General features: G+C 40.3%; 1 protein-coding gene across 2 annotated transcripts in view; it reads left to right on the top strand.

Moving 5' to 3' along the window:
* LOC150090667 (uncharacterized) overlaps positions 1 to 26,806 on the top strand; it is a 56,129-nt gene that overhangs the window by 17,354 nt on the left and 11,969 nt on the right. For both annotated transcript variants that reach the window (XM_090379376.1, XM_090379367.1), the window contains exons 2-3: positions 22,052 to 22,182; positions 25,737 to 25,892. In XM_090379376.1, coding sequence (XP_090235502.1) covers positions 22,052 to 22,182; positions 25,737 to 25,874 — 269 coding nt within the window. In that variant the 3' untranslated portion in view covers positions 25,875 to 25,892. The remainder of the gene's footprint in view (positions 1 to 22,051; positions 22,183 to 25,736; positions 25,893 to 26,806) is intronic.

The raw sequence follows: 26,806 nt of genomic DNA, 5'->3' as shown, positions 1-26,806 counted from the left end.
TTGGACACCTTGACGTAAATTCTAAATAACCCATACCAATAAACAACCAGTCTTAGAATGAATCAAACGGAAGCAAAAAAAAAGGTCGTCATATTGCGGTTACCGAGAATAACCTCATTGGCACGTGTATTATATCTGTAAATTTCGCGGGTTCTCTGGATAGTCGGTTGTTGTAGGGTTTTAGGCGCTTCAGTAACTTGGCCTTATTGCCCCTTATATAATATAGGCCATGTTACTCCGTGTATATTGTCTGTAAATTGCGTGTGTTCTGAGATCGATTTTCTGTTTTGCTGGACAGCGAAACAGAAAATCCCGAGTTTCTCGGGTTTTTTTTCTCTCTCGGAAAAATCCGAGTTTCCGGGAGGAAAAACTTAGCTACTCTCGCCGGAGACCGACTAACTCAGCCACTTTTTGAAAAAGACCCATAAAAATTCCTCTCGTCATCGGCGGGATGCGAACTCAGGTCTTTCCACTCGGTGTTGGGAGGACGGCGATTCTACCAACTGTGCTACTCATGAGGGCTTTGTATAAGAATTACCAAAAAGTTCACATTACAGAAGTCGATACAAGATGTTCGAAAATATAGTCACATTACATCAATACGGCATATGGTCTCCTCCAACGGCTAAACAGGCCTGACAGTTGTGAACCATGCTCGATATGAGGATGTTAATAAGATTCAGTGGCAACAAATCCCATTCTTCCACCAACGCAGACCTTAGATCACCAAGTGACCGAGGAGTTGGCTGTTGGCTGTAATACGGCGCCCCACACGTATTCGATCGGATTTCAGCATATAACTGAGATATCCAACGATTGGCCACGGCAGTCGTTGGATATCTCAGTTAAAAGATATTCCTCCACCACTTGAGCTCTATGGTCAGTGGCATTGTCGCGCATGAAAAGAATATCTGGGCAACCGCACTCCTAAAAAGTAGCACAAGGGGTTCGAGGATCTGTTCTCGGTACCTCTGCGCAGATACAGTACCCTATCAAAAACATGAAGAGGAGTGCGGCCGTTGATCTCCGCCCCACACGAAAACAGCGCCTAGACCGTAAGTGTCCCTTTCTCTAATGTTGCGGGGGATGGTAATCCTAATCTCCAGATGAAATAACGTCTAGAATCTGTTTGTAGGCTAAAACAGGACTTATCAGAGAACAGAACTGTACCCCATTTGTCAGGGCTCCAAGTCGCATGTTTATGGCACCAGTTTCGACTAGCTGTGCAGTGGTTTGCGATTAATGGGATTTAAGGTATTCTTGTTTTTTTGAGACGGTCTCCAGGGTTTGCCCTGTGTAACGGGGATTAATGGGATACAAATCACTGGCCTCCTTGCGTAGAGTCTACTTGAATTGAGCCTTCTTAACGAACGCAGTCCGGTTTGAAATGTTTTCCCCTGTGGCCACAGCAACCTCTAGAGACAGTTGATGACAGGATATCGTAGAGTTCCGTCTTGCTGTTAGAACTAAATAATGGTCTGTTCCGGTTATCGTAGCCCTCGGGCGACCTTCGTCAGCTTTTCTTGTAATGGTTCCTGTTTCCTGAACTGATTCCATAGTGCGAAGACGACAGTGCGTGACACATTAAGCCATCGTACCACCTCCGCCTGCGACTGCTCGGCTTCAAGTCGTCTAGCGGATCTCAAAGAATCATCTAAGGGACGATGACTTGCTATCCTGAGTACTGGAGATGTAGCCATCCCACTGAGCAAGCCGAAAAACTGACCGGAATGAAGTGATATGGTCGCAACCCGTGGGTGTTTGTAGGCATTAATAATTTCATACTTTGCGGCTATTTAAGGTGGTTGATCAATTTCTATTGGATACTCGGAATTTGCATACCAGGATGCCTATTATATCAAATACACTTTTGGCAATAAAATATTCATGAAAAACATTTTGTTCTGTTAATTTCATCGAGCAGTGTAGCTGCTAAAATTTTTTATTTCCTTGAGGCCACGATTTTTTTTTTTTTTTTTTTTTGTTTTGTTTTGTTTGGTGTGATAAACAGCTTCTTGAATTCCTTTAATTATCGTATTTTCCGGACTTCAAGACGTATTTTTTTTCTGGAAAATATTATTTGAAACTGTTTTGCGTCTTATGCTCCGAATGTATGCTAGGTGCATGCAATGATGTTTTTATCTTTAAACGCTGTTAGAGATAGTATGGTCAAAATAAGTAGGTGGTCTTCAAACCTCATGATATAAAACTACTGGTATAATAGTTTTATATCGTCACAAGTAGTTTTATAAAACTATTCGAGTAGAGTTTCATATCGTCCTCTGACGATATAAACCCTCTATTCGATAATTTCATCTCTTGCTGACATTATTTTACTTAATCAAGCTCTTGCCATACTGTACGATAGATGTAAAAATAACGATCTGCTCTTAAATATTGAAAAGAGTGAATCACTGATTTTGCACGCCCAAACAAAAATAAAAACGCGGTTCAAAAAATAATATGCTTAAGCAGCTTAGGCAAAAAATAATTTGCTATTTTCTTAGGCAGTAATCTATCAGTGAGTGCTAGCCGGTTATGGTTTGCTAATGGCTCTACTGAAGACCGGAGATAAGGGCGAGGAATTTTCCAAGAGCATTGAGTCTAGAAATTCGGCTCTGTTATTTTACACGTAGCCATCTTGATCATGCATAGCAGTCTTCATTCTCCAATGTGGGATGGTAGCCTGTGCAGTCGAAGGGCATCTGCTAACTGCTTTGCTCTGAGAGTTTGGTGTTGGTAGGGCTTGGTGTTGTCTCATTTTAATAGCCAGAATTACACGGCAGAGATCATTTTAAGGCTGGATTCAAATACTTAGGTGTCTTCATCATCGATTCACACCTATATAACAGATCCCTTGAAAATCATTACTTTTCGCAACAATGGAACAGGCATTCCGTCTGGCCCCTTCCTAAGGACCAACAATCAACTCTCCAAGCCAACACAGGTCCATATCTCTGGGGTGTATAGGACGACGGTATAGATTGGATATGATGTTTCTTTTTAGTAGGTGTCAGTTAATTGGTGTGGAGCGGATATTGCTTGGCGACCCAGCGTAGAGAAGTTAGCTTCGAATGTATGAAGTCAAGGTACTCGTTGAATGATAGCTTGGGTCGAATACCACTCCCAGATTTTTGTGTGTTTGAACACTTACAATTCAGAAGCCATTGAGCGCAGGCTACAGCGTTGTTGGGCTGTCGCTTAGTGAGCCCCATCAAAACCCCTCCCCTCAGACGGCACCGTTTCGAAGCTTGTTGGCTTACTCATCGGTGGGTGGGCAGATACTCTGTTGTTGCAATAGTGTGAATAAGAGCGTTACTTATTCAAAGCGTTACTCTTCGACATTTAGTCAAAAAATACTTTTAGATTAAACGACGCACACCATCAAGCATCTCTCATATTTTGGAGTTATACTTCATAACCGGGTTGTCACTATTGCAACAACAGAGTACCTGACCACCCACCGATGAGTAAGTCAACAAGCTTCGAAATGGTGCCGTCTGGGGGCGGGGGTCTTGATGGGGCCCTGGTTACCGCGAATAGGGAACAGTCTTCCCTAATGGGAAAGCGTTGCCTATTCGAGGGATTCACGAGCGTCAAGTTCAGTGAGTGAGCGTGAGGAGTTACTGTCCCTTTCCTCTTTAGACGGAATTTCTTCTTCTTCCTCTCCTTCTATCACTTTCCTACACCTGTTTTGCTTTCCCAAGTCTAATAGGGACACTATGTGGATAACACAGTATTTTATCCCATACCATTTTTCAAACGGTGCCGTCTGGGTGGTGGTATCCGCCGAGAATAAGTAACATTAGTCTTCTCCGATAGTGAAGCGTTACTTATTCAAAACAGTGCAATACCTCGACAATTCGTTGTGAAGGTATTCATAATATGAGATATAATTAAACGATGCATGCATACTACCTGGATATAGAAATGATGAAAGTGCAGTACCCATGCATAAACAACCTAAGGTAGTTCTCGACTTTACGAGTTAATTCGTTCCTAGCGCGCGCTCTTAAAGCGAAAACTCGTAAAGCGGGAATTTATTTCCCATAAACATACGGTTAAAAATAGGGGTTACGTTCTCAACAATGAAATTAGTTAGCTAATTAGTTTATGTTCAAAAAAGATTGATTTATCGTAAGAAATGAAAATGTAGCCTGTAAAATCAAGTAAATTTTAATAATAGAGAAATTATTTACGACTTACAAATGTTAAAGAATGCTTATTCTTCGTCATCATCGACTAAATGCACATTCGTTGATCACTCATTATTGGCTGGGTACTCGTTGGTTTATTGCACAAGGAGTCGTCGTCTTCAGAAATGTTTCAAGAAGTGTTTGTTTCCAAGATAATCTTCTCTTTTAATTATAAATTTCACGATTGCATGCATAAGCATTTTTTAACGGCACACACAAATTGCAACTAACACGATTCGCGTGGAGTAACAAGTTTATGAAGCTTAAAAAAAAGGAATGAAGAGAAGATTCTGAAAATTTATTTGTTTTTTATACGATTGAAGATTTCAGTAAAGGGGAAACACATTTCACCACAATAACGTAAAAACCACAGAATTGCAGCTATCGGTATTTTCCCAAATGCAAGAAGATCAAGTTTACTACCCGTTTATAATTGCTTGCAATAACAGAAAAGCCCAATTAACCGGAAAGTGCAAATTGTTTTTATTGTTTTATGGTAGTGACCTCCAGAAATGTGTTTTAGAAAAATATCACAAAGGCATTCAAAATTGGTTTTTATAACATATAATAACGACGAAAGTGTAGTGCATTTTAATGATTTGATTTGATAGCTAATACAATTTACAAACCACGCTGACGACCTTTTATATGGCCTTAAGGTCACGCTCGTGACCTTAAAAACGACATTTTAGAGAGATAAATAGCTTAGTTATATAGCGAAAAATTCAACTTCTGAGATCTTGAAACGAATTACCAAAAAACAGTGTGCTATTGGGTTCACATTACGATATTTTAACGATACGATGGTGTCTCTGGAACTGATTGATATCGTAAAGCGGGGTGCACTGTATGGTATAGCTACGCACGTGGTTTGGAATGCGGTATTTATGAATGTTTAACATTGATTTTTTGCAATTAATGTTCATATTTTCAATTTTGTTGATACTTGATACTTGGGGAAAAAAACTCGTAAACCCGGGAACTCGTAAAGCGAGAACTGCCTATATTTCATACTCTTAGACATTTAGTCAAGAAATATTTTAGCTAAAAAATAGTTTTATTTTTATTCAAAGTTATCACCACCTGACTGAATGCACTTATTACACTGTTCTAAAAGTTTCTGAAAAGAATCAGCGAAGGCGTCCAAAGAGATGTTCATTTCCACGGTTACGTTTTTATGTATATCCTCAACATCCTGAAACCTGTTTCCTTTGAGGACAGTTTTCACCTTGGTAAAGTTTACGTGGTAGCACAGTGGTATCGTCACCGTCCTCCCCACACCGGGTGAAAAAGGCCCGGGTTCGAATCCCGTTAATGACGCGTGGACCTTTTATGGGCTTTTTTTTACTCTTTGGCTGAGTTAGTCGGTCTCAAGCGTAGATAGCAAGGTTTTTCCTCCGGAAAAACGGGGGTGGGGTTTCGTCTTGGAACGCAAGCAAATCGACCAGAAAACACACGCAATTTACAGACAATGCACATGGGTAGTTGAAAGTAACTTTCCAGGTGACCCTAATATAACAGTTGTTTTTTTTTCCCCCACCTTGGTAAAGAAGAAGTTCGCTGATGCTAGATCGGCAGAGGCAGAGTAGAGTGGATGATTGATCTGTAGACTGCCATGTCTTTTCATAAATGTTTTCACAACAAGTGTGGAATGGGCGGAGGCATTGTCATGCAACAAGAATCAGCTGTCTTTCTCTCAAAATTGCGACCTAACCTGGGGAAAGCACTTCAGTAGTCTTTGAAGCACCTGTACTTAGAACGACCTTGTCAGCCACACTCTGTTTGTCGAATAACATGATCAGCATTGTCTTGATCCTGGACTTCTCCAAACGAAACTTTTTGGGATTTGGTGATTATTTTTAAGCCCTCTTCATGCTGTAAACCTTCGTCTCTCGGTAGTATTTAGACATCCAGCACTCATTTACACTGATTATACAGTCCAGAAAATAAGGATTCATCCTGACAAGTCTGGATGAAGTCTTTGCATCTGACACTCTTCGTTGCTTCTGCTCATCCGTGAGTCTGTGCTTCACAAATTTTGCGCGATCTTCCTTTTCCCCAAATCTTCATGCTGAATTTGACGAATCTCCTCCTTATTCACAACAGGTAATCGGCCATCATTCAGAGGGTGAAGTGACGATCTCTTGGCACAATTAACTCGATTTTTAGAACCCTCTCCTCGTTTCGAGAGGTTGACGGACGCCCACTCCTTGGTTCATCGCAAACATTCTGACATCCGTCTTTGAACCGCTTATACTATTCAGACACACTGGTGCGACTTAGCGTTTCATCACGATAAACTGTTTTTACTATTTCATACGTTTCTGTTTCAGATTTCCCCAGTTTATAGCAAAATTTGATATTTGTTCGTTGCTCCATTGCAAAATCGTGACGTGGCACGTTAATGCTACTAATGAAACTAGTTCTTACTTGCAACCTGTCAGCCTACTGGACAATCTCTGTACCACCATCTGTTAGAGGTAGTTTTAATAACAGCATATCATTTCCATTTATTTTCAAAGTCATTAAACATGACTGCAACAGCACCAGTCTAGAAACTTTATTGCTGCGCCTCGTATGTATATAATATTGTAAAATTATAAAACAACCAGTTTATAACTACATTGATTTAAAAAGATAAATTATGACCAGTGACGTTTTTTATTGTCTTCTTTTTATTGATTTAAGTAAAAGTTGCAATTTGACTAGTCTCATAGAAGTAGTAACGTTTAAAATCAGCTCAAGATTTAACTTATTTAGTAAAATTAATTACCTTATCTGGGGACTTTTCTTGCCATATTTTTTATGGTATTTTATTAGGCAGGAGAGAACCTGCGTAATAAAATAGAACCCGTGAGGGGAGAACGGCGACTCTGCTAACTGTGCTACCCACGAGGGCGAAGTACATGTCACTGATATCCTTATCGAGTGATTGATCCACTGACGAAGCTTTCATCTTACTGCGTGAATTCGGTAAAATTTTATTTCCTATTTCCCATATCCCTATCACTGCCAAATTAGTACGAACTGCTGCAGCTAGTTGTAATGTCTGCTTTTGTCCACTAGTCATAGCCCCGAGCGCTCAAAAGCTTGAAAACCAATCAACACAATATATAAGTGAAAAGTGAAAAGTATAAGCCAGCGTCAGCACGCTGCAGAACCTGCTCTCCGCACCATTCAACTGCGCCAAAAGTGTGCAACAGAAGCATACTCACAGCAAGACATCTACGTAGATCACGCTGAAAACCCATGTCTATTGAATATCTCCACTGCATTTCTTCTACACCATGAGCAGAACCGGAAAGCCTTAGAACTCGACACAGAAATGTGCTCTCTGTTTTCACGTCAGTTCTGACGTTATTCTTTGTACGAGCCACGGCCTGCTAGAGAACTTTAGTAGGCTATGGTGCGAGCTCTGACAACTCTGTCTGTTCCGGATGTGTGGGCCCATTCCCATTCAGGTGGAAGAAACTCTCCATGGCAGCCCGGCTGAAATTCAAGGGATCGCGTTGCAGGAAGCTGCGTTCATCAGGGCACAAGGACAACCTAAACTCCTCTTACATCAATACAAAGGTCCCACTGCGCACAGCTCAAAGAGCTAAATAACTTCCAACGAAACGAAACTTACGGAAGCTGCGCTGCCACTTGGCAATATCCAGCACTGCTCCAGACCTCAAGAAAATACGGACAAAAATATCCTACGAAACTTACAGCTCCTGTACAGATGTAACGATACATATCGGGGCCTCCTACAGCCTAACACCAAGCCATGAAAACTTGTTTGGTGCGGAGTGGTTGCCGAAGATTGAAAGCACTGAAGCATCTTCAGCACTCAAACATTTTATATCATGCAAAAATCAAAGTCAAACCGCACCAACAATTACCATCCATGCTAAAGTTATCCTTAAAGCAAATCATTAACATCAAAATCAACGAAATGATGGAAGATCTCATAAAAAAAAAGAATAAGTTGCTTACCAACTCGCCAAATCAACGCCAGCCTGCAAGCCAACTCTCACACACTCGAAAGCACACTATGCCCAAGTTTGCCATCTCAAAAGCGTTGCCTCAACGGGGCTGCAGCACTAACAATCATGAATTATGCTCAATCTGCACATGCTCCTCGGGATAAGTCACACGGAAATCTTAGCTACCAAAGTAAAATTGGCAAAAACACCATCAATCAAGCCGTAAAATGCTCTGCATTTAACTCGCAAGGTTCTCTCCCTACTTCAACCCACGAAAGCGACCCATATCTATCACTGACTTCTCACCGCAGCCCAGAAAATAAACCGACGACCTCATCAGGTCACTTCGACGCCCAGGCGAGCACAGTCGACCCAGTTCCAACCTCAAGCGAACGATGAGCACAATCGCAGCACTGGCCACTCTGAAGTAGTTAACTAAGCACGATACGAGACAGAAAACACGCACTCCAAAAGTTGTAAAGTACGGCCTAGCAATACACTCCAAGCTACCAGCATTCAGGAATCAAACCCCAACCAGAAAGAGCACAACCAGCCTTTTCCTATTTCGATTGGCACCGTATACTACCCATTAACTAGTCGAACAAGTCTTATACGGAGAGGTGAATCTACGGCTGGCCGTATACAAAGTACAAACTATTATTCAACAATATGCCACATTTAAATCGACAAGCCACATCAGGTAAACTTGAAGAGTTCATCTGGCCGTCGAAATCAGGATCAGCCCGTTTATTCATTACCCGTCAATACTGAAACCTAAAACAACTGCTGAGACTCAACAGAACTTCCACTCCAGTCACAAATTATTATTATATTAGGGTTACACGTAATTCAATACATCAACCCGTATTTCTGTCTGCAAATTGCGTGTTCTCAGGTCGATTTTCCTGTTTTTTTTACCTGTTCTAATCCCGTCATCGACGGGATTAGAAACTGGGCTTTTTCCACCCAGTGTGAGGAGGACAGTGACGATGCCACTGTGCAACCGGCGCAGATCCACTCCAGTCACAGCTGATCAGTAACTATATGGTACACCGTTCATATTATTATTATCATTTTTTTTCTCCTTATGGTCTTGTTTTTATCCACAGAACAGGTATTGGTACAAGGTACGTGGGGGGGGGGGGTTGTTATTTCCGATTACTATTATTGATCGAGAAACTCTTTGACTATCTTACTGGTGTTCGGGATCGCAGCTTTCTGGAATTCCATGAAGTGTTGTCTGGAAGGACTACTGTTGCTGAGTTCTTATGGAGGCTTTTTAGTGGTTGCCACAGTGATAAGGATGGGCGTTACTTATTTCCTATACCACATCTTTTTGACTTCCTATACGAGTACTTCCTGAACCTTTTCTGGAGGTTGCTGGAGTTAGGTACGGCTATGTCGATCAGGCAGGTAGTTTTTTCCCTTCTTGCCAGCGACAGTTATGTCCAGTCTGATGTGCGGGATTATCTTATCCGTTCTTATGGCGCATTTTTAGTACAGCTCGTGTGTTGCGGTCTCTAGTATGGCCTGAGGTCTGCGCGGTAGCACAGTGGTACCGTCCTCCCCACATCGGGTGGAAAAGGCCCAGATTCGAATCCCATCGATGACGCGAAGAACTTTAATGGACTTTTTTCATTCCGTGGCTGAGTTAGTCGGTCTCAGGCGTAGAAATTTTTCGTCCAGCAAAACAGACAAATCGACCATAGAACACACGCAATTAACAGACAAAAGGCACACAGCACGGCAGATGAATTTTATTATTTTGTGGTGGCCTAAAAATAATAGTTTGTTTTTGTTTAGTACAGTGTTATCGTCACCGTCCTCCCCACACCGGATGGAAAAATCCCGTCGATGACGCGAGGAACTTTAATGGGTTTTTTTCATTCCGTGGCTGAGTTATTCGGTCTCAGGCGTAGATAGCAAGGTATTTTTGTACCCAGAAACTGGGGTTTTTTCGTCCAGCAAAACAGGCAAATCGACCAGAGAACAGAGAACACACGCAATATACAGACGCAAATGCTGGTTAATGTATTAAATTACGGGTAACCCTAATATAATATAATATAATATAATAGTACGGCCTGAGGTGTAATATGGTATATTTTCGTTGATCAACTGGTATTTATTCCATAGCTTTTGATCATTATTTTGGCAACTCGGTCGTGTCTGTGAGTATATTCCGTTTGGGTGATCACCTTGCATCCCGCAGTTATGTATTCGATCGTTTCTGACGCCATGTGGCATCGTCAATATGTGTTATCGGACACTCCAGGCTCCTTGGCTATGTATTTTCTTTAGTGTCTGGCGTTGATTACCTGGTCTTGGATGGCAAGCATGAATCCTTCAGTCTTGGGGAAGAGCGTCCCGCTCGTTAGCCATGCATTGGAAGCAGTTTTATATATGTGATCTTGACGGAGATCATTGTAGTGTCTGCCATGGACTGTCTTCTTTCCCCATCCCTATAGTTTCGTTTGTGCCTCTTGGTTGGGAGGGGACTCCTCGCTTAAGTTGAGTGGGGTATACCGCTTGTATATCTTCGTTGTGGCCTGGTGAAGTGCTGCTGTGTGTTTCTGGAAGTAATCCTTCAGGTTAGCAATCGCTGTTTTCTTTTGCTCGGTGAGGTTTATGAGGCCCCTTCCTCCTTAGTTCCGAGCAATTGTCAGCCTCTCCACGGTTGACTTCGGGTGGTGTTGGCGGTTCTTGGTCATCATTGTCCTTGTCTTTCTTATGATATTCTCCAGCTCGGTGGTAGTTCAATCTATAATCCCGAAAGAGTATGTTAGCACTGGGACTACATTTGTGTTTATCGCTTTAACTGTGTTCCCTCCGTCCGTTCAGCTTTGCTTTCAGCAGGCTTCTGAGTCTCTGATGGTATTTTTCGGTCAGGCAGGCCTTAATTTCCTTGTGCTGTAACTCCTGAGCCTACATTATCCCCATGTATTTGTAGGCCTCTCCATCTGCCATGGCTTGGATCTCTTTACCAGTCTTCAGCTGGTAGTTTCCGTTGACTAATTTTCCCTGGTGCAGTCCATGCGTCTTGCATTTGTCTAGACGAAATTCCATCCTAATATAATTGCTCAATTATTCTCTTATCCGGATTAGTTGCTGGAGTTGCTCCTCGGTTCCCGCGTAGAGCTTGATGTCATCCATTTACATCAGGTGGGTGAGTGTGTACAGGTTCTCCCTTCCTTCTTTGAGGTTATATCCGTACTTGCTGCTGTTGAGCATGATGGATAGCGGGTTAAGTGCTATACAGAACCACAGTGGGCTCGGGGCATCTACCTAAAAGATTCCTCTCCTGATGGAGATTGGCCTGGTTGTGATATTCTCGATCTTAATGGTGGTACTCCATTTCGCCATCGTTTCTTCTAGGAAGTTTGTCACAATCGGATTGACTTTGTAGATGTTCTGCACCTCTATTATCTATTAGCTAGCTATAAGGCACGGAGTCGAAGACCTTGCGGTAATCGATGTGGGTGGTGTACAGGTTACGGTGCTTCTTGTAGGCTTGCTCTGTAACGCGGCATCTGTGGTTAATTGCTCCTTGCATCCTTTCTGCTGTTCGGCCATTATGTTCTGGCTCTGCAGGTGGTCTGATATCTTCTTGGTTATGCAGCTGGTCAGGATTTTGTACATTGTTGAGAAGCAGGTAACTGGCCTGTATTTCGCCAGGTTTCTTGTATCTTCGTCTTTAGACTTCAGATATGTGATTCCTTGAGTGAGAAACTTCGAGATTGTCTTCGGGAGTGTTCTTGTACCGTTGTGGAAGTTATCTATTCCTGCTTTTTGATCGTCCGTTTTACTTATTTTTCCCGAATCTCCCATTCTCTCATCTATTGTACGTCCTTGGTTTTCTTGCGTTCTAGTTCTTTCCAGGGGACTCGGCTGTTATGTCTTTCTTACCTGCTCCATATTTTGCCCCAGAGCTTCCCAATCATCTTCTGCTCGGGTGGTCCGTTTTCTTCTTTCCTGTCTTCTCAGAGACTCCTGTAGAAGCCTTTTTGGTCCTCATCGAAGAATCGGTTGTTTATTTTCCTCTGTGAACCCTCTTTGTATCGGCGTAGTCTCTTGCTGAGTGCGAGGTGTGTCCAAGTACTCTCCTATTCTCTGATTTTTTGTCTCATGTTTGCTGTGGATGCTCTTCACTTTTCCAATCAATTTCTTACTCCTATTGCCCCGTTGGTACTGAGTCATTTGGCCTATCTTGACTCTTATAATTGTACTTGTTTCTTGAAATCTCGTTTCTCTTCCATTAATGCTGGTGGCTGTTATGGCTGCCACTAGGATTAACGGTTGTGTGGATGGCCTCCAGTGTTGCACCATTGTTGCTTGTCGAGGTAATGCGGTATTATTTGCCGATTGACGTGGTCTGTGACTCTCCACAAGGTTCTATTGGGCCTCTGCTTCGGTATCACGCTGATCTTTGTGGGTCACTATTGGATTCCTTCAAATTCTCTTAGGGCCTTCTTCCACTCGTACTCTATTCTGGATATCATGACCTCGTCTCTTTCCACTTAAGCTGCTGTGGGTTGTATTTCTTCTTGCTCTTCCTCCTCTGGTTCGGTAGTGATATGTTCTTCCTCCCCTGGTTCCGTATTGGCCATATTTTTTATCCTTTGTGGTTGATCGCTCACGTCCTGCTTGAATTTTTCCAAGATTGCAGGAGCTATCAGGTTCTTCTTGACGATGGCCCTTCTCTGGTCCGCTATTCGCTGTTCGGTGACCTGAATATCCGGGAATCGTTCCATCCACTTTGTATGTAGTCTCGCCCTGTACCTTGTCATATCGGTCTCCAGCTTCGTTATTTCGTAGTATGCTTGCATGATGTACGTATTCATTTCGATGCTCCACTTCATGCGTTGGCGTTTTCTTCCTTCTTAGGTGGTCACTAGAGCCAGTTTCGGTCACTAGAGCAAATTGCAAGACCATCTAGCTCCACCACTTCCAGTTGGTGGGGCTGGATGGTCTTGCCCTTCTCTTGTGGTAGGCATACGAGAGACAGTTCCACTTGCTGCACTGTCTTCCTAGGGAGACCGTCTCTGCCTAAGGCCTGATGGAGCCGCATTCGCTTCCGCCAATGCGGGAATCGAACCCGGGTCCATCAGGCTGGTAGTCCAGTGGTTGTAACCACTGGGTCATCGCGCCCCTTCATTATTATTATTGCTCTTTATATTATTTCTCTCTGATTGGGGTTCCACCTCGTGACGGGTATTGCTACCAAGTACACAAGATAGGTGTTGTTATGTCTGGTGTTACTCGTAGATAAATAAACATTTTTGTTATTGAGCGTTTTGAAAAATCCGCAGTCCACAAAATGTTTATTTATCTACGAGTACATATGCTCTGTTGTGTTTTTTTTTTCTTAATAAAACTAGAAAATCTGGTCCCCTGTAAGATTTTCGAACGTCTCCTCTCATTTTCTTTAATCACCTTAAATACCAAACCAACCGTCAGCCTTTCCTACCCTCCATCCCCAAGCCTACCGATTTGATGTACATGACAGTATGGTAGTTTCTCCACTGGCTAATTGTGACGAATCACGTTTCCTATACACCTTCCTTATCGAAAACATCGCGTATGTTAACGAGACAACGAGCCCGATGTACTTAGTTCACACCGTGAAATTTGGTGACATCTGTGTCACCAGTTTCGATGTTCTGCTGGGAATCTTTTTATCCTCTGAGACAACAATAATGTCTGACATTTGGAATGTCTGAGCATTGTCTTGAATCAAAACGTGTCTATCAGTTTTTTGTTGGCCAACACGAAGGCATCTTTCAGGATATCAGAATATTTTCCTCATGACCTAACCAGACGTGTGCAAATCTAGTGTGAAGAACATTCGAAAAACTTCATCTTTTCGTTGCCTTTTAATGTTCTAAATCAGCTTCATCTGACATATGGGAAATGAGGTCATTTCCCATATGTCGGATGATTCTCCAGCATTGTGATGTCAGAAGACATCACAATGCTGGAGAATCATCTGACATCATCCATAGTGAATGGTCAGATTGAAAAGTTAAACTGGTTAAAAGTGTCAAGTAAATTTTTAGTCTGTTGTATATAATATATAAAATCCCTAATACATACGTTCCATTAGTTTGTATATCTGTATATTTTGTGCGTATTCAGTTTATTTCCTTTTCTCCTGCATCAAATTGAATTGTACCTCCGATACATGTCATTCATCCTTTTCATTTCATTTTGTGTTATTTTGTTTCGTATAATTTCTATTTATTTCCTCAGCTGCTTGAATCTCTCCCCCCTACATCTTTTCTCTTCTTCCTAGCATCACTCATACCCTAACAGATTTGTTTTGCCTAGCGACAATAATAAGGTCGTAAATCCAACCCATCGATCAAAAGCAACGAAAAGCGGGTGCTCTATTGTTGTAGACGCAGTATTGAGCATAAAATAGTAAGGAGCTGAGAGATTTCTTTCTTCTGATCTTGGATTTTGCGTGGTATAAAGATCCAATGCTGTCCATCACATAAGGAACAGAAAGGGCGATGCTGTTTCTAAGGTTACTCGTCTTGGAGATGTTTGCGATCTATCTGCATGTACAACTGGGCTTCAAGCAAAGAGATTGCTTTCATCACAAATGCCATTTTAGCCAAACATACTTTCTAATGGACTATTATCATCCTCTTAGGTAAATCCATCATAACATCTACACAAATAAACAGATTTTATGGGTTGAGGGTGGATGAGAAAAACTTCCTTGTTTTGATTCTTTATACTGTGTTAAAAGGTGGCAGACAGAAAGGATTCGTTTTATTTTTAGACTGGTAAATGCCAAACTTGGACACAATTACTTCTTCACAACAGGTGGCATTTTTCGTTTGTTAAAAGACATTGTTCTAGTTGAGTATCTTCCTATCTCTTTCTGTCAGTTAGCAAGATAACATTGTGATCTTAATACAATATTAGTAAAATTATCTATCGATGAACTCTAATATAAATCATGTACTAGTGTTAATCTACATAATGAACTGGTGTTAACCTACATTGAGCACAACAATCCCAAGTAAACTATTAATTCTTCTATTCTACTTCTGTTGTTAATGTTGTGATGCTTAAGACGCGTTTGGTACTTTTGATACTTCAAGCGTGACCATTTAAATACTAAATTTAAAGTACATGGCCGATAGTTATAGAACTGCTTTCTGGTCGCTCATAGCATAACAAAACAGTCTTTAGAGATCTTTAAATTAATTATTCACGATGACTTAGGCTTGTGTTTCAACGAGAGAGGGGTATTCTGTGAAACAGCCACAGGCTTTTCAGTCCACTGTTAGTTAAAGCAATGATGTGTTATGTTTGATGGTGCTGAAAGTGCTTTGCTGGAATTAAGAAACAAATTCTGCAGATTGATAAGCTAATAAATAACAAAAGAATTAATGTGCTGACCGAGTCATTATACGTCACAAAGTATTGTGCAAAGAATAATTTAACATAAATTTTCATTCATTCATCATTTTCACTTTAGATAATCCCTCCCGGCGAGACAGTAAAATCCTCCTGGGACTGTTAACACAGAATATCACGTCTAAAATTATATTGGATTGTTAAAAACTGATATCGGGAGGAAACGTAATCGCTTATCATGGATATATCCTGATCCAGTGGGTATCAAACTTTTTTTTTATGCAACTGAAACCCAATAATTAAATTCGACATTCTAACTAATATTTGTAATCCTCAGGTGGTAGCAAGAAGGAAAGTAAAAGTAACAACTGATTCCAATTCGAAATTCATTTTTTACTTCAGCATTCAACGTCTTTACTGAAATTTTTATAGAATGACTTGGAATGCCAAACGACACCTTCTGCAGAACGAAGTTTGCGGATTGTGCAGTGGATATAATTGTTACTCTTTCACACCATATTGAAAAGTTCTAGGTCTGATTCCCATCGCTAGCCGAAATTGATAAATACTTTTACGAATTTTTCTGACACTAGTAGAGGTGAACGGTCTTGGATGAGGTCTGCGGTACGACTTTTCGCTTGAAAATAGAATTTTTCATTCCAAAAACTAGCAGTTTGAGGTCGAAAACGTGGAACAACAGGCACATATACTGACTGCTATTGGCCTTAGTTACCTTAGTTAATTCTGAATTCTATTTTCCTTTGACTATACAAAATTTGTACTGTAAATTCAGGCCTCCGTCTAGCAAATTACAAATGTACTGCATTTTCCATACACACCTAGTCTGTGGCAACAATCCTGGGAAACAACGCCAAAGGGCGAAATTACCAAACGCTTCCTTCCACACATAAATATGATCTATCCGAAAGCTCCTCCCTAGTACTCACCGGGTCTGCAAGTTGCATTCATAATCACCGGCCATGGACCCTTCAAACAGAAGTTGACAGCTACGAAAATTGAAAGAGAACCCCTCTGCCACTGTGGTGAAGGAGAGTCATGGGGATACCTCGTGTATGAGTGCCCCACTTACGATGACAGTAGACTCAAATTCCTCACTAAAATTCAAGAAAACCCAAGAGACCAGAAGTACTTCCTCCTCTAGGACGAAGGGACGTATAAAGCCTTGACCAATTATGCACAAGTCATGTTCAACAGCAAAAGAATTAAACTAGTTGAGCTCAGCACAGAGCAAAGAAATGCGCTCCAATTGCAACCCCGTCTAGGGTGAGATAGCATACTCCACAAACAAAGGTAGACGCCCATGCAAACCCGTAAAGGGTAGGATCCATTGCAGGCACCACTTATGGCGCGAGATAGCAGCACTCCCCGGAGTGCGAATTCACAAAGCCTATGGTGTTAACACAGGGGCACCTGCCCCCTGTAACTTTCTCTCCCCTTCCCCGATCTCTGTTTTCGCTTGCTCCGGGTAGACTCCTCCTCTATTAGGCCACCCTTATCTTTCCCCTCATTCTGACCTACCTTCCTCTCATGCCTTGTCTCCCTTCAAAAAAAAGATTAAAAAATTTATTATTTTAAATTTTTTATGGTTTCTGTCAGAAAGCTCAGGCGACCCTCAGTGACCCAATATGTACCTTGAAAACAATCCACATACCAATCTGCATTGTTAACAATGGACAGGTTGGGTCCTTGGACTCATGTGTTTTCACTCTATATCCTGATCCATTCGAGTGATGCAGCAGGAACCGGGATTCGTCAGACCAAACATCTTTTTATCAATCTTCTACTGCCCAATGTTGGTGTACCTAATCCTACTGTAAGCCGTTGTGGAAAACCATTGGTGGTGCCCCCTCCCCAAACACTATGTACGCCTATCTTCCTGTTTTTTTTTGTTTTTTTTTTTTTTTTTTGCTGACAGGGGTGAAGCCCAGTTCGGTTGTTAACTTCTATATCTCATCCGTGACAAGGTACGACGAGTAAGTTATGCTTTATGAAATGCCTCTTTGATTACCACTGTTGCACAATTAAACGACTAAATTGTAAACATCTCCAATGCAGAAAATAAGTAGCAAAAGAGAACATAAAAGTAAATAGGAATAGTTAAATATCATCGGAAAAGATATTATAATAGAATCCGAGAGCATTGTTAAAGAAAGTAATGCCAATGCTTAGGGGGGAAAAAAGGTTTTATTAACAAGTAATGTATTTGACTTACTTGTCCTCAAAGTAATCTCCTACCAACTCGACCGAATCATGCGGGTGCCGTCCGATACCATCAGAAGCCTGGTTATGTTGAGTAGTATTGAGTGAGCGAGCTACTGTTCGGAGTATTATTATTATTATCATTATTATTATTTTTATTATTAGCCATATGGTGCGAAGAAGCCTGATTCTTTTGCTGCTAAATCTTATGATGTCCGAAAACGTTGATCTCTGATGACTTCTTATTGTGGAACAAATCGTAGTCAGAACGCTCATGTCCGGAGAATAATGGGATGGCTTATAAGGATTTCTCATTGCCACCACTGCAATAAAGCCTTCATAATAGCAGTGACGTGATTCACCTTGAACATTTTTCCCTCCATGTTGAAGCGACTTCATTCACCTGGCGACAGTACGACAGAGCCCGGATGCGTCCTGCAAACCACGGAAACATTCCTTTGTGTTTCACTTCCTCTTCCCATGCAACTTTACTCGTTATTTAAGAGCGTTGCTCTTGTTTGTGAACATACCTCAGACCAGCTGCAGCGTTTATTCATACCTGAGAAATCCAGCGAAAAAACGTTTTCATTCGCATATACTTATGAAACAGTTGTTACTGCTACGTACCTGGCAACTGCGTGTATCTCCTTTTACAATCCTACTCCTTGATACTGCTCACGCGCACATGTTCGTGGTAGTGTAGCCACTACTTTTTGAACAACCCGTAAGTATAGAGGAGAATCAACACTTGAGAATGATGTTGCTCAATCAGTAACTTACTAGGGAGAAATTAAATAATAGGGATTCACTCCACTAATCTCTGTATACTACTTATAGGGGATTCACTCCAGTAAGCTCTGTAAAGAACCATCAACCTCATCCGTACACCAAGAGAACTCATCATTATCTATGAATCCTTCCAACAGGAGTGCATTATAACGAAAGGAGTACCGCAGGGAAGTGTCCTGTCCGGTCTACTGTTCATCGATGCCCTTGAAGCTTTCCTCACAAGGTACACTGATTTCTCATCATATGCAGACGATCTCAAATTATACATAACATCTAAAGACGTTGAACAAAGTCCCCTGATAAATCAGCGCGTCTCTGTCCTGATCGATAGCCTTGTAGCCTGTCTACAGCAAATAGGTCTGGAACTAAATGTATCAAAATCAGCTCAACTTACCTTCACAAAAAAAGAGAATCAAAAATTACATCACAGCCTATCACAACGGATTACAGATAAGGAAAGTGAAGTCTCACACCGACCTCGGCATGACTTGGCACGAGGGCCTCACTTTTCAGACCCATTTTTCGACCATGAAATCGAAGACTTTCTCGGTGATGTGGACAATTCGACAAGAGCTGACGGGGTTACTGAACGTCGATGTAGTCGGAGGATATGTCCAGAGGTGCCTATAACCTATCGCACTATATGCATCACCAATCTGGTCTTCGGCCTCGACTTCGCACATAAACAGATTCCTGGCAGTGAAGTACTGGGTAAGCGATGGATGAACAGGGTCACGGGCAACGCATTCACCATCTCCAAGGTTGTTTTATATACCAACTTAAATATCACTTCCTGGAGAGTTCTTATAGCATCCAGGAATATTCTTCTTTCTCAGATGCTTACCGGTGTGATTGACGCCCCAGTCTTCGCGGACTTATCACTACTCCACGTGCTGGACGCATTAATGACAACCCCTACCTACCGTTGCATTCTGTACTGTCCAACCTGGGCTGTCTGAAGAATTTCTTCCCAAACAACGCAGTCAACCTTTTCAATTCATTGGCAGTAGACCCTGTGAAATACTTCGAAAGCAATCAGTACAGAGTGAAAAGCCTCTAAAGCGCACAGCTTAAACTATAACCTTGTCAATAATTACATTTTGTAAACAATATTGCAAATATACGCACTTGTGTAAATATTGTAAATATACGCACTTATGTAAATATTGTAAATAATTGTAATTCTTGCATTTTTGTACACCCTTCTAGCCGGTCGGCTGTGTATAAGGGGTGAACGCAAACACTTGCTACTTTAATAAACGGATTTAATAATAATAATAATAAATAATAATAATTCTTATTTCAGATCATGTAATTCAGGCTTTAAAAAAAAAAAACTTGAATTATGTACGAATACAGTTATAATCCCTAGTCCGAAATCACGATCAAGTCTGTACACAGAATAGACTTTAGAAGCAATTTCAGAATCAGAGTTCTGAACGAAGCCATGTCTCGGATAATTCATTATGTATTCACAGAAGAGTTATCGATTAGTGATGGATAGATAGACAGAGCGAATACATGGGCACCTTTTTTCACATTTTGCTTTATCTCCCTGGGCGATGCCTTGATAATTCACGCATAATTAGAAGAGCTTACTTATGGTGAATTTATACACTACAGGAAATCCTTTATCACCGCACGACAAATTATTTTAGCCAGTAAAACTTCTTTTATTTTTTTCCAATTATTTATCTTCTCGAGATACTTTCCTTAATGTGATAGTGGAGTATTTTCCAATTAAAACGAGACACGTACGATACAGTTCACAATTTCTAGACTGTCTAATTAAAACAGGTAGGCAGAGCTCACCAAAGCACACGATCTTAATATTCTTGAGACCGCTTCTCTTCTTATAAGAGTTGTTTAAAGTCTTCTGGCGTTTGTATTCTAAGAAGAAGTGGCATACCATGAAGATAGATGTAAGCGGTGTTTATGTATGGATTACTGCAACGAGAAACGTCTCATCAGGACTACGAAGCAAGGAGATTACTGTCTATGTGGGGCAAGTAAAGGAAGAACATCTCGACCTGGAAATAGCAGATTAGCAAGAATTATAAGCATTATGTAAAAATTATACACTTTCGGCATCACATTTTATTTCTTAAAATATCGACTACCAAATAATTTATTTTTTATGAATTACAGCTAAAGATATTTGAACAAGAAAAACAAGATACTTGAATTGAATAGAGACTAAGAGAACTGAAATTTTTAAATTCGATCTTATGCTATATTCTATTTTTCGTAAATAATTCTGAAATTTTCTACAACATTTCAGGATTAGCTGTGATCATTTTCAGCATTATCTCTGATTATCACTTTAGAATTGTTTCCGATTATCATTAGAGTACTAGCAGGATAATCATGATTATCCTGCTGATGCTTTGCAGCATACCTTGTAATCTGTTTCCTAAAGCATGTCCCATTAAGAGTCCTTTTGCCTTAGATATGCTTTATTTTTATACATACTGTACTGCAGCAAGTGCAATATTTGTTTGTAATGCTTTGACGTAAAAAAGATGTCAAATGAAAACCTGATGTTATCTTTTGGTATCTCTGAATAAATTCAGATACGTTGTTTTATAATATGGATATGCGAGGGATGTTTGAAATTTGTTTTGGGACTGGCCACACTTTGACGCTGAAAAAGGTCCTTGTAAAATGGCACATCATGTGACAGTGGTTGAGATATTGCATTAGTAGCGTAGAGGTCGCCATAAATCGAGTTGTTTGTTTGTAATCACGTAGAAGTAAAGAAATGTCTCCTTTTGCAGATTCCAACGATATTTCGTACTTTAATGTGTGATCGAATTTTCTTTAAAGCTGAAGAAAGGTGGCCAAGGGATGCTAGAGCTTCTTCCGTAACATATGGTTGGGGGCGTTAACAGGACATGAGTATTCATGTAGTGGAGGAACTATAGAAATGACAAGATGAGAGTAAAGATCTCTTCCTTCCACAGGAAAGAGCAGATTTCCTTCAAGTCAAAAAGAAGGATACTCATGCCCGTCCTCAGGAAAGGATATGCAGAGCCTTTATTACTTTAAATCCATTTTTCTGCAATAATGCGTTCCCCATAAGCAAACTAACTGATGATTATTATTCTCACGCTACGGTATCACGTGAGACAGAAAGCCACCTTGGACACCTGAAGAGCATGTGAAAACATGGCCTGTTAGATGCGTTAGAAAAGTGGATAGAACACTTTAAAAAGTGAATAGCATGTCAAAGCCGCCATTCGAAAAGGAAACTGTTACTAATCCTCTGAATGACAAGTAGTCTCAGAACTTTTCAAATACCCCTCGTATCTTAAAAAAAACTAATATATTTGTCTGAAATGGAAAATAGATCTGGAAACATTTTTTTCCCTTGAGTCCTCAGTGAATAGCAATATCACACTTTATTCTGTAGGTTTTTGCAAATAAGAAAGTACCTTCAGTCGTGTTAAATAATGATAGCTGTGCGAGATTTAAGCATCTTTAATCAACGCAATTTCTTCATTCTAGCCATCCGATGCAGCATAGTCCTAATGGCCATTTTGATGCTAACAGCTTGCAGTTTGTTGGTACAAGGTCGTTATCTTCCAACGAGGTCAGATGGTGTTCGCAAAGAACAGATCAAAGAAATCCTGAGGGCAGTAAGTATCAAATGAAATTCTCTACTATCTAGATAATGGACTTTCTACCTTTCAAATACAGTAATGGCAAAGGGAGAAAAACACTTGAAATAAAAGAAAGCATAATTCAGTTACGACAGACTGACAGCCGTTTCGATAGTTACAGCCATCTCGTGGGAATTTCCACCAGGGAAGCTACATTGCAGAGAAACGGTAATACAATGCAGTCTATTAGTAGCTCAACATAATTTCAATAACTTCTCGGCCGATACAGCATGTTCTCCCTACCTTTTCTCACTACTGAATACATCATGAATAGAACAAACATCTGCGAAAAGACCTAAATCTCCCAAACACTTCCTCCTTCATTTCACAAATATACGTAGTCTTAGTTCTAATCTCAATGATATCCATTTCCACTTACAGTCTGCCAAACCCCATGTACTTTTTCTGACATAATCCTAGTTACCGGTTGATTCAACCACTGCTCATCTCAGTTGTCTGAAAATTATTCGCTGTGTTCTTTCGCTTCAAAGGTGGTACTTGTGCACATATCCGTTCTGATATTCCCTGTCAGAGATTTAATAATTTGGAATCTCCTCTTTTCGATCTTCTCTGGCTTAAAATCTCTCTATCGCATTCTGACAAATTCATCTGTTGCCTCTATCGTTCTCCTAGTTCCACTAATCCCTTGGAATTCTTTGAAACTTGACTTTCTCCAATCCAGCTTTCCTAACAGTAAGGTAATTCTCCTTGGCGATTTTAATATTCACAACTCCAGCTGGATTCCATTTTCTAGTTATACGGACCCATCTGTTCGAGCTACTGAGGCTTTTGCAATTACTAAATCCTCGCACAGATTGTTCATTTACCCACCAGAATACTAGATAATCCTAACCACGCAGCCAACACGCGTGATCTTTTTCTCACAAATAACCCTTCTAAGTACACGGTCGAAGTGAGTGGTCCTCTAGGCACCTGAGATCATAACTTGGTGATGATCTGTTCTCCAATGGAGCCTTTATCTTGTGGCCATTTTCAACTTTCTGCTGTTTGGCATTACAATAATGCAAAATAGCTGATCTACGAGATTTTTTTTCTTCTTTTATCTTGGTCGGATTGCTGTTTAAAATCATCTGGTATCAACTTTTGCTCAGATGTGTCAGTGAAATTATTATTCTTATAGGGATGGAATCCTTTATTCTACATTCCACCTTAAAATCTCGTATCTAAACCTTGGTTTTCCAATAAATGGGCTAAGCTGTTCCAGATAAGAATGTTACATATTGCAAATTTGTATCCAAATCTCCAGGTTCATTTTCTGCCTGCACCAAAGCTCGCAACAATTGTAAAGCAGTTATTAATCAGTCAAAGCTAGATTTCGAACAGGCTAAAAGTAAAAAACTTGCATTTTGTTCAGAGGTAGTCGAGCATTCCGGTGGTCTTGCTAAAGCTATTGGCTGCAGCTTTTACCAATCTCTATTCTCACCTCTGTCAAAACCAGATGGTTCTATTGCTACTTCAGCCATAGATAAGGCTGGCCTGCTAGCATCCTACTTTTCTTCCAACTCGTGTATTGATGATCCTGGTAAACCACCTCCTGCAATTCCCAGTACACTCCATTCAATGCCTCCTATGGTCTTCCATCAAAGGACGTCAGAAAGATCTTGAACAATCTCGATGCTAAGAAAGCTCTGGATCCTGATGGTATTTCTCCACTTGTTCTCAAAACCTGTTCTCTTGAACTTACTCCTGCTCTGGGTCGTCTTACTCTTTCTTATTCCAAAGGTGTTTTCCCTTCTGCTTGGAAATTTGCTCATGTCTGTGTAGTTCCTAAAAAGGGTAACAAATCCCTACCGTCAAATTATCGCCACATTGCACGTACTTCTGCTCTTTCTAAATTAATGGGGAAATCAATTAACCGCCAACTATTAAACTATCTAGAAACCTTCCATCTGATCAAAGATCGCCTGTGTGGATTCCGTCAGTGTCGATCCACTGGTGATATTCCGGATTATGTTACCCATCTGTGGACAAATTCAATGGAAAAGTGTAGTGAAATTAAAGCAGTTGTTCTTGGCTTTTTGAAAGGCTTTTGATCGTCTTTGTCATAAAGTTCTTCTAAATAAACTTTTATCTTATGGTTTTCCAACTGTTTTTTGTATTTGGGTATCCAGTTTTCTCTCTGACTGCTCACTGCGGGTGATGGTGGATGGCTCTCTATCTTCTAACTTCTCCACTAATGCTGGTGTTCTCCAAGCTTCAGTTCTTTCTCCCACTCTTTTACTGTTGTATATTAATGGCCTTCTTCCATTTGATCAGAAAAAACTATGCTATCCATAGTTTTGCTAATGATAGCACATTGCATTCCACCTTCCAGTCTGAGAAACCTTGTCCAGCTCAAAGAGCTTCAACTTCTCGAATATTCATTGCCCATTCCTTAAACGCTGATCTCCAGGCAATTCTTTAGTGGGGCAACGATAACTAGTTTATTTAAATCCTTCTAAAACTCAGTCCTGTCTTATATCTCGCAAAAAGGATTCATCTGCTCCTATGATTATCTTCGATGTCACTCTGATTTCTAGGCAAAGTCATATATCTTTATTGGAGATTACCTCGACTTTTAATTTCCCATGGCATAAGCACATTACAAATATTGCTTCCTCTGCATCTAAAAACCTGGGTTTTTCTTTCGCTCTCGGCGTTACTTTTCTTTCAAACAGCTCTTCATTCCGTACAAGTCGCAAATCCGCCCTAATGGAATATTGTTCCCACATTTGGGGCGCTGTGTCCCCGAAACCTCTCTCAGGCGTCTAGATTCCATTCAAAATAGGGCAGTTAGGTTAATTAATGACTCATCTCTAACAGAGTCTCTCCGCTCGCTGTCTCATAGACGTACTGTTTCTGCTGTATGCCTTTTCTACAGATACTTCCATGGGCACTGTTCTTCTGAATTGGCTTCTATAATTCCCGCTCTCTTTCTCTTCTAAAGCAGTCCGAACACAGGCCACAACCAGTCAACATCCTTTTACTGTCCAGCTTCAAACTCACAGAATCAACTTTTCTTCTTCATTTATTCATTCAACTTCCTCTTTCTGGAACAACCTTCCTTCTTACGTATTTCCTAAAAATTGCAATCTACAGAAATGCAAGTGTAATGTCATAGTACTTAGTACGGTGACATTACAGGTAGTAGAGCCTATAGTGCTTGGGTTTTCATTAAAAAATAAAAAAATTATAAGACTGGAGTTATTTTTAGTCCTTTTCCAGGCTAATTCAAAAAGCATTCCATTCCATGAATTGAAATGAATGTAAACTCATCTACTATAAAATGTTTAAATGTTTGAAACTTTCCATTTTTTTATTTTAAAATAAAAAACGAAAACTCCACTTTTAACTGAACTGGAGTATACATGACTTTGAAAAATGAACCTAAATGTGTTTAAAAGAACTAATTCGTTCTAGAATCTTTCCTTTTATTTCCTAAAGTTAAAGAAACTTCCCGAAGAAGAAAGACTACAGAAATGGTTATTGTTTTATCTTGTTTCTTGTTATACTGCTATCCTGTCTTTCAGCTTCTTGATTTGACCCCGGAGGACAGAGAATTTGCCAGACCCAACTATCCGTATGATCTTCGTGGGGAAACTCCAGTTTCAAAAAGATCCATAAGAAGTCAGGAGGAACCCAGCGCTTACCATCATGTATCCGAATGAAGTCGCTTTCAACATATGGTAAGAAAGAAATGCTTTTGGACCAACTTCTTTTTCTACAGTTACTTTTTTTTCGATTGGCTCCTTTCGGTCCACTAAAAGAAGTATACAAACTGCTGTTCTTGCAATTAGCTGAGCTTTTGTGGAATTTTTATAATAGACACCAGTTTTTATTTAATTTCACACAATCAGAGTTTACCATAAAAACGCGATTGTATAACGCTGGAAATCACGCCTTATACTCGTATATATGCAAATTATTGGTAACTTTCACAATTTAATTCGTTATTCAATTTTTTTAACGGCGTTTACTTAAAATTGAAGCTTATTTTTTTTATTTTTCTTATAATTGGATATTTGCATTTCAAAGCAATTTTAGTTTTTTTTTTCTCTTACTATCGAAATTTGTCTATGGTCAGAAGGCGAGTATTGTTAATTAATAAAGTTTCACCGGGCTTCGCATCCCATACTACCCTAGCAAAATATTGGAGGACATATCTGATAGAGCGCGGGTCCACGTTTATCGGCGATGACAACAGCAATTCTGAGTGGTATAGTTTCGACTGAAATAAATAAATACATCAGAACGCCGATTTGCCGTGAGGTTTTGGGATCAGGAGGACGACGGATTAGAGAAAAAGGAAGGATAATATAAGTACACAGTAATGTCGTTTATCATTATCGATTATTATTTATATTTTACATTTTTTTAGAAATAAACAAGGAGTTACCTTTTATTCAGTCAGTAGGATTTCTTCTTTACCAATTCTCCTTATGCAAATAAATTATGAAATGATACGTTAAAACAAGATTACATAATTTAAAACTCATATGTTCCTCACTATTGACACACGGGCAGTCCAATACTCAGGGATCACAGTGGTGAACCCCAACCCGACCCCAGAAATATCAAAACCCCCATACAACCTTTAGTG

The sequence above is a fragment of the Mastigoproctus giganteus genome, chromosome 1 (assembly GCF_048544385.1).
Source record: "Mastigoproctus giganteus isolate SK-2022 chromosome 1, ASM4854438v1, whole genome shotgun sequence".
NCBI classification, from domain to species: domain Eukaryota; kingdom Metazoa; phylum Arthropoda; class Arachnida; order Uropygi; family Thelyphonidae; genus Mastigoproctus; species Mastigoproctus giganteus.
This window is presented reverse-complemented; position numbering and strand designations above follow the sequence as displayed.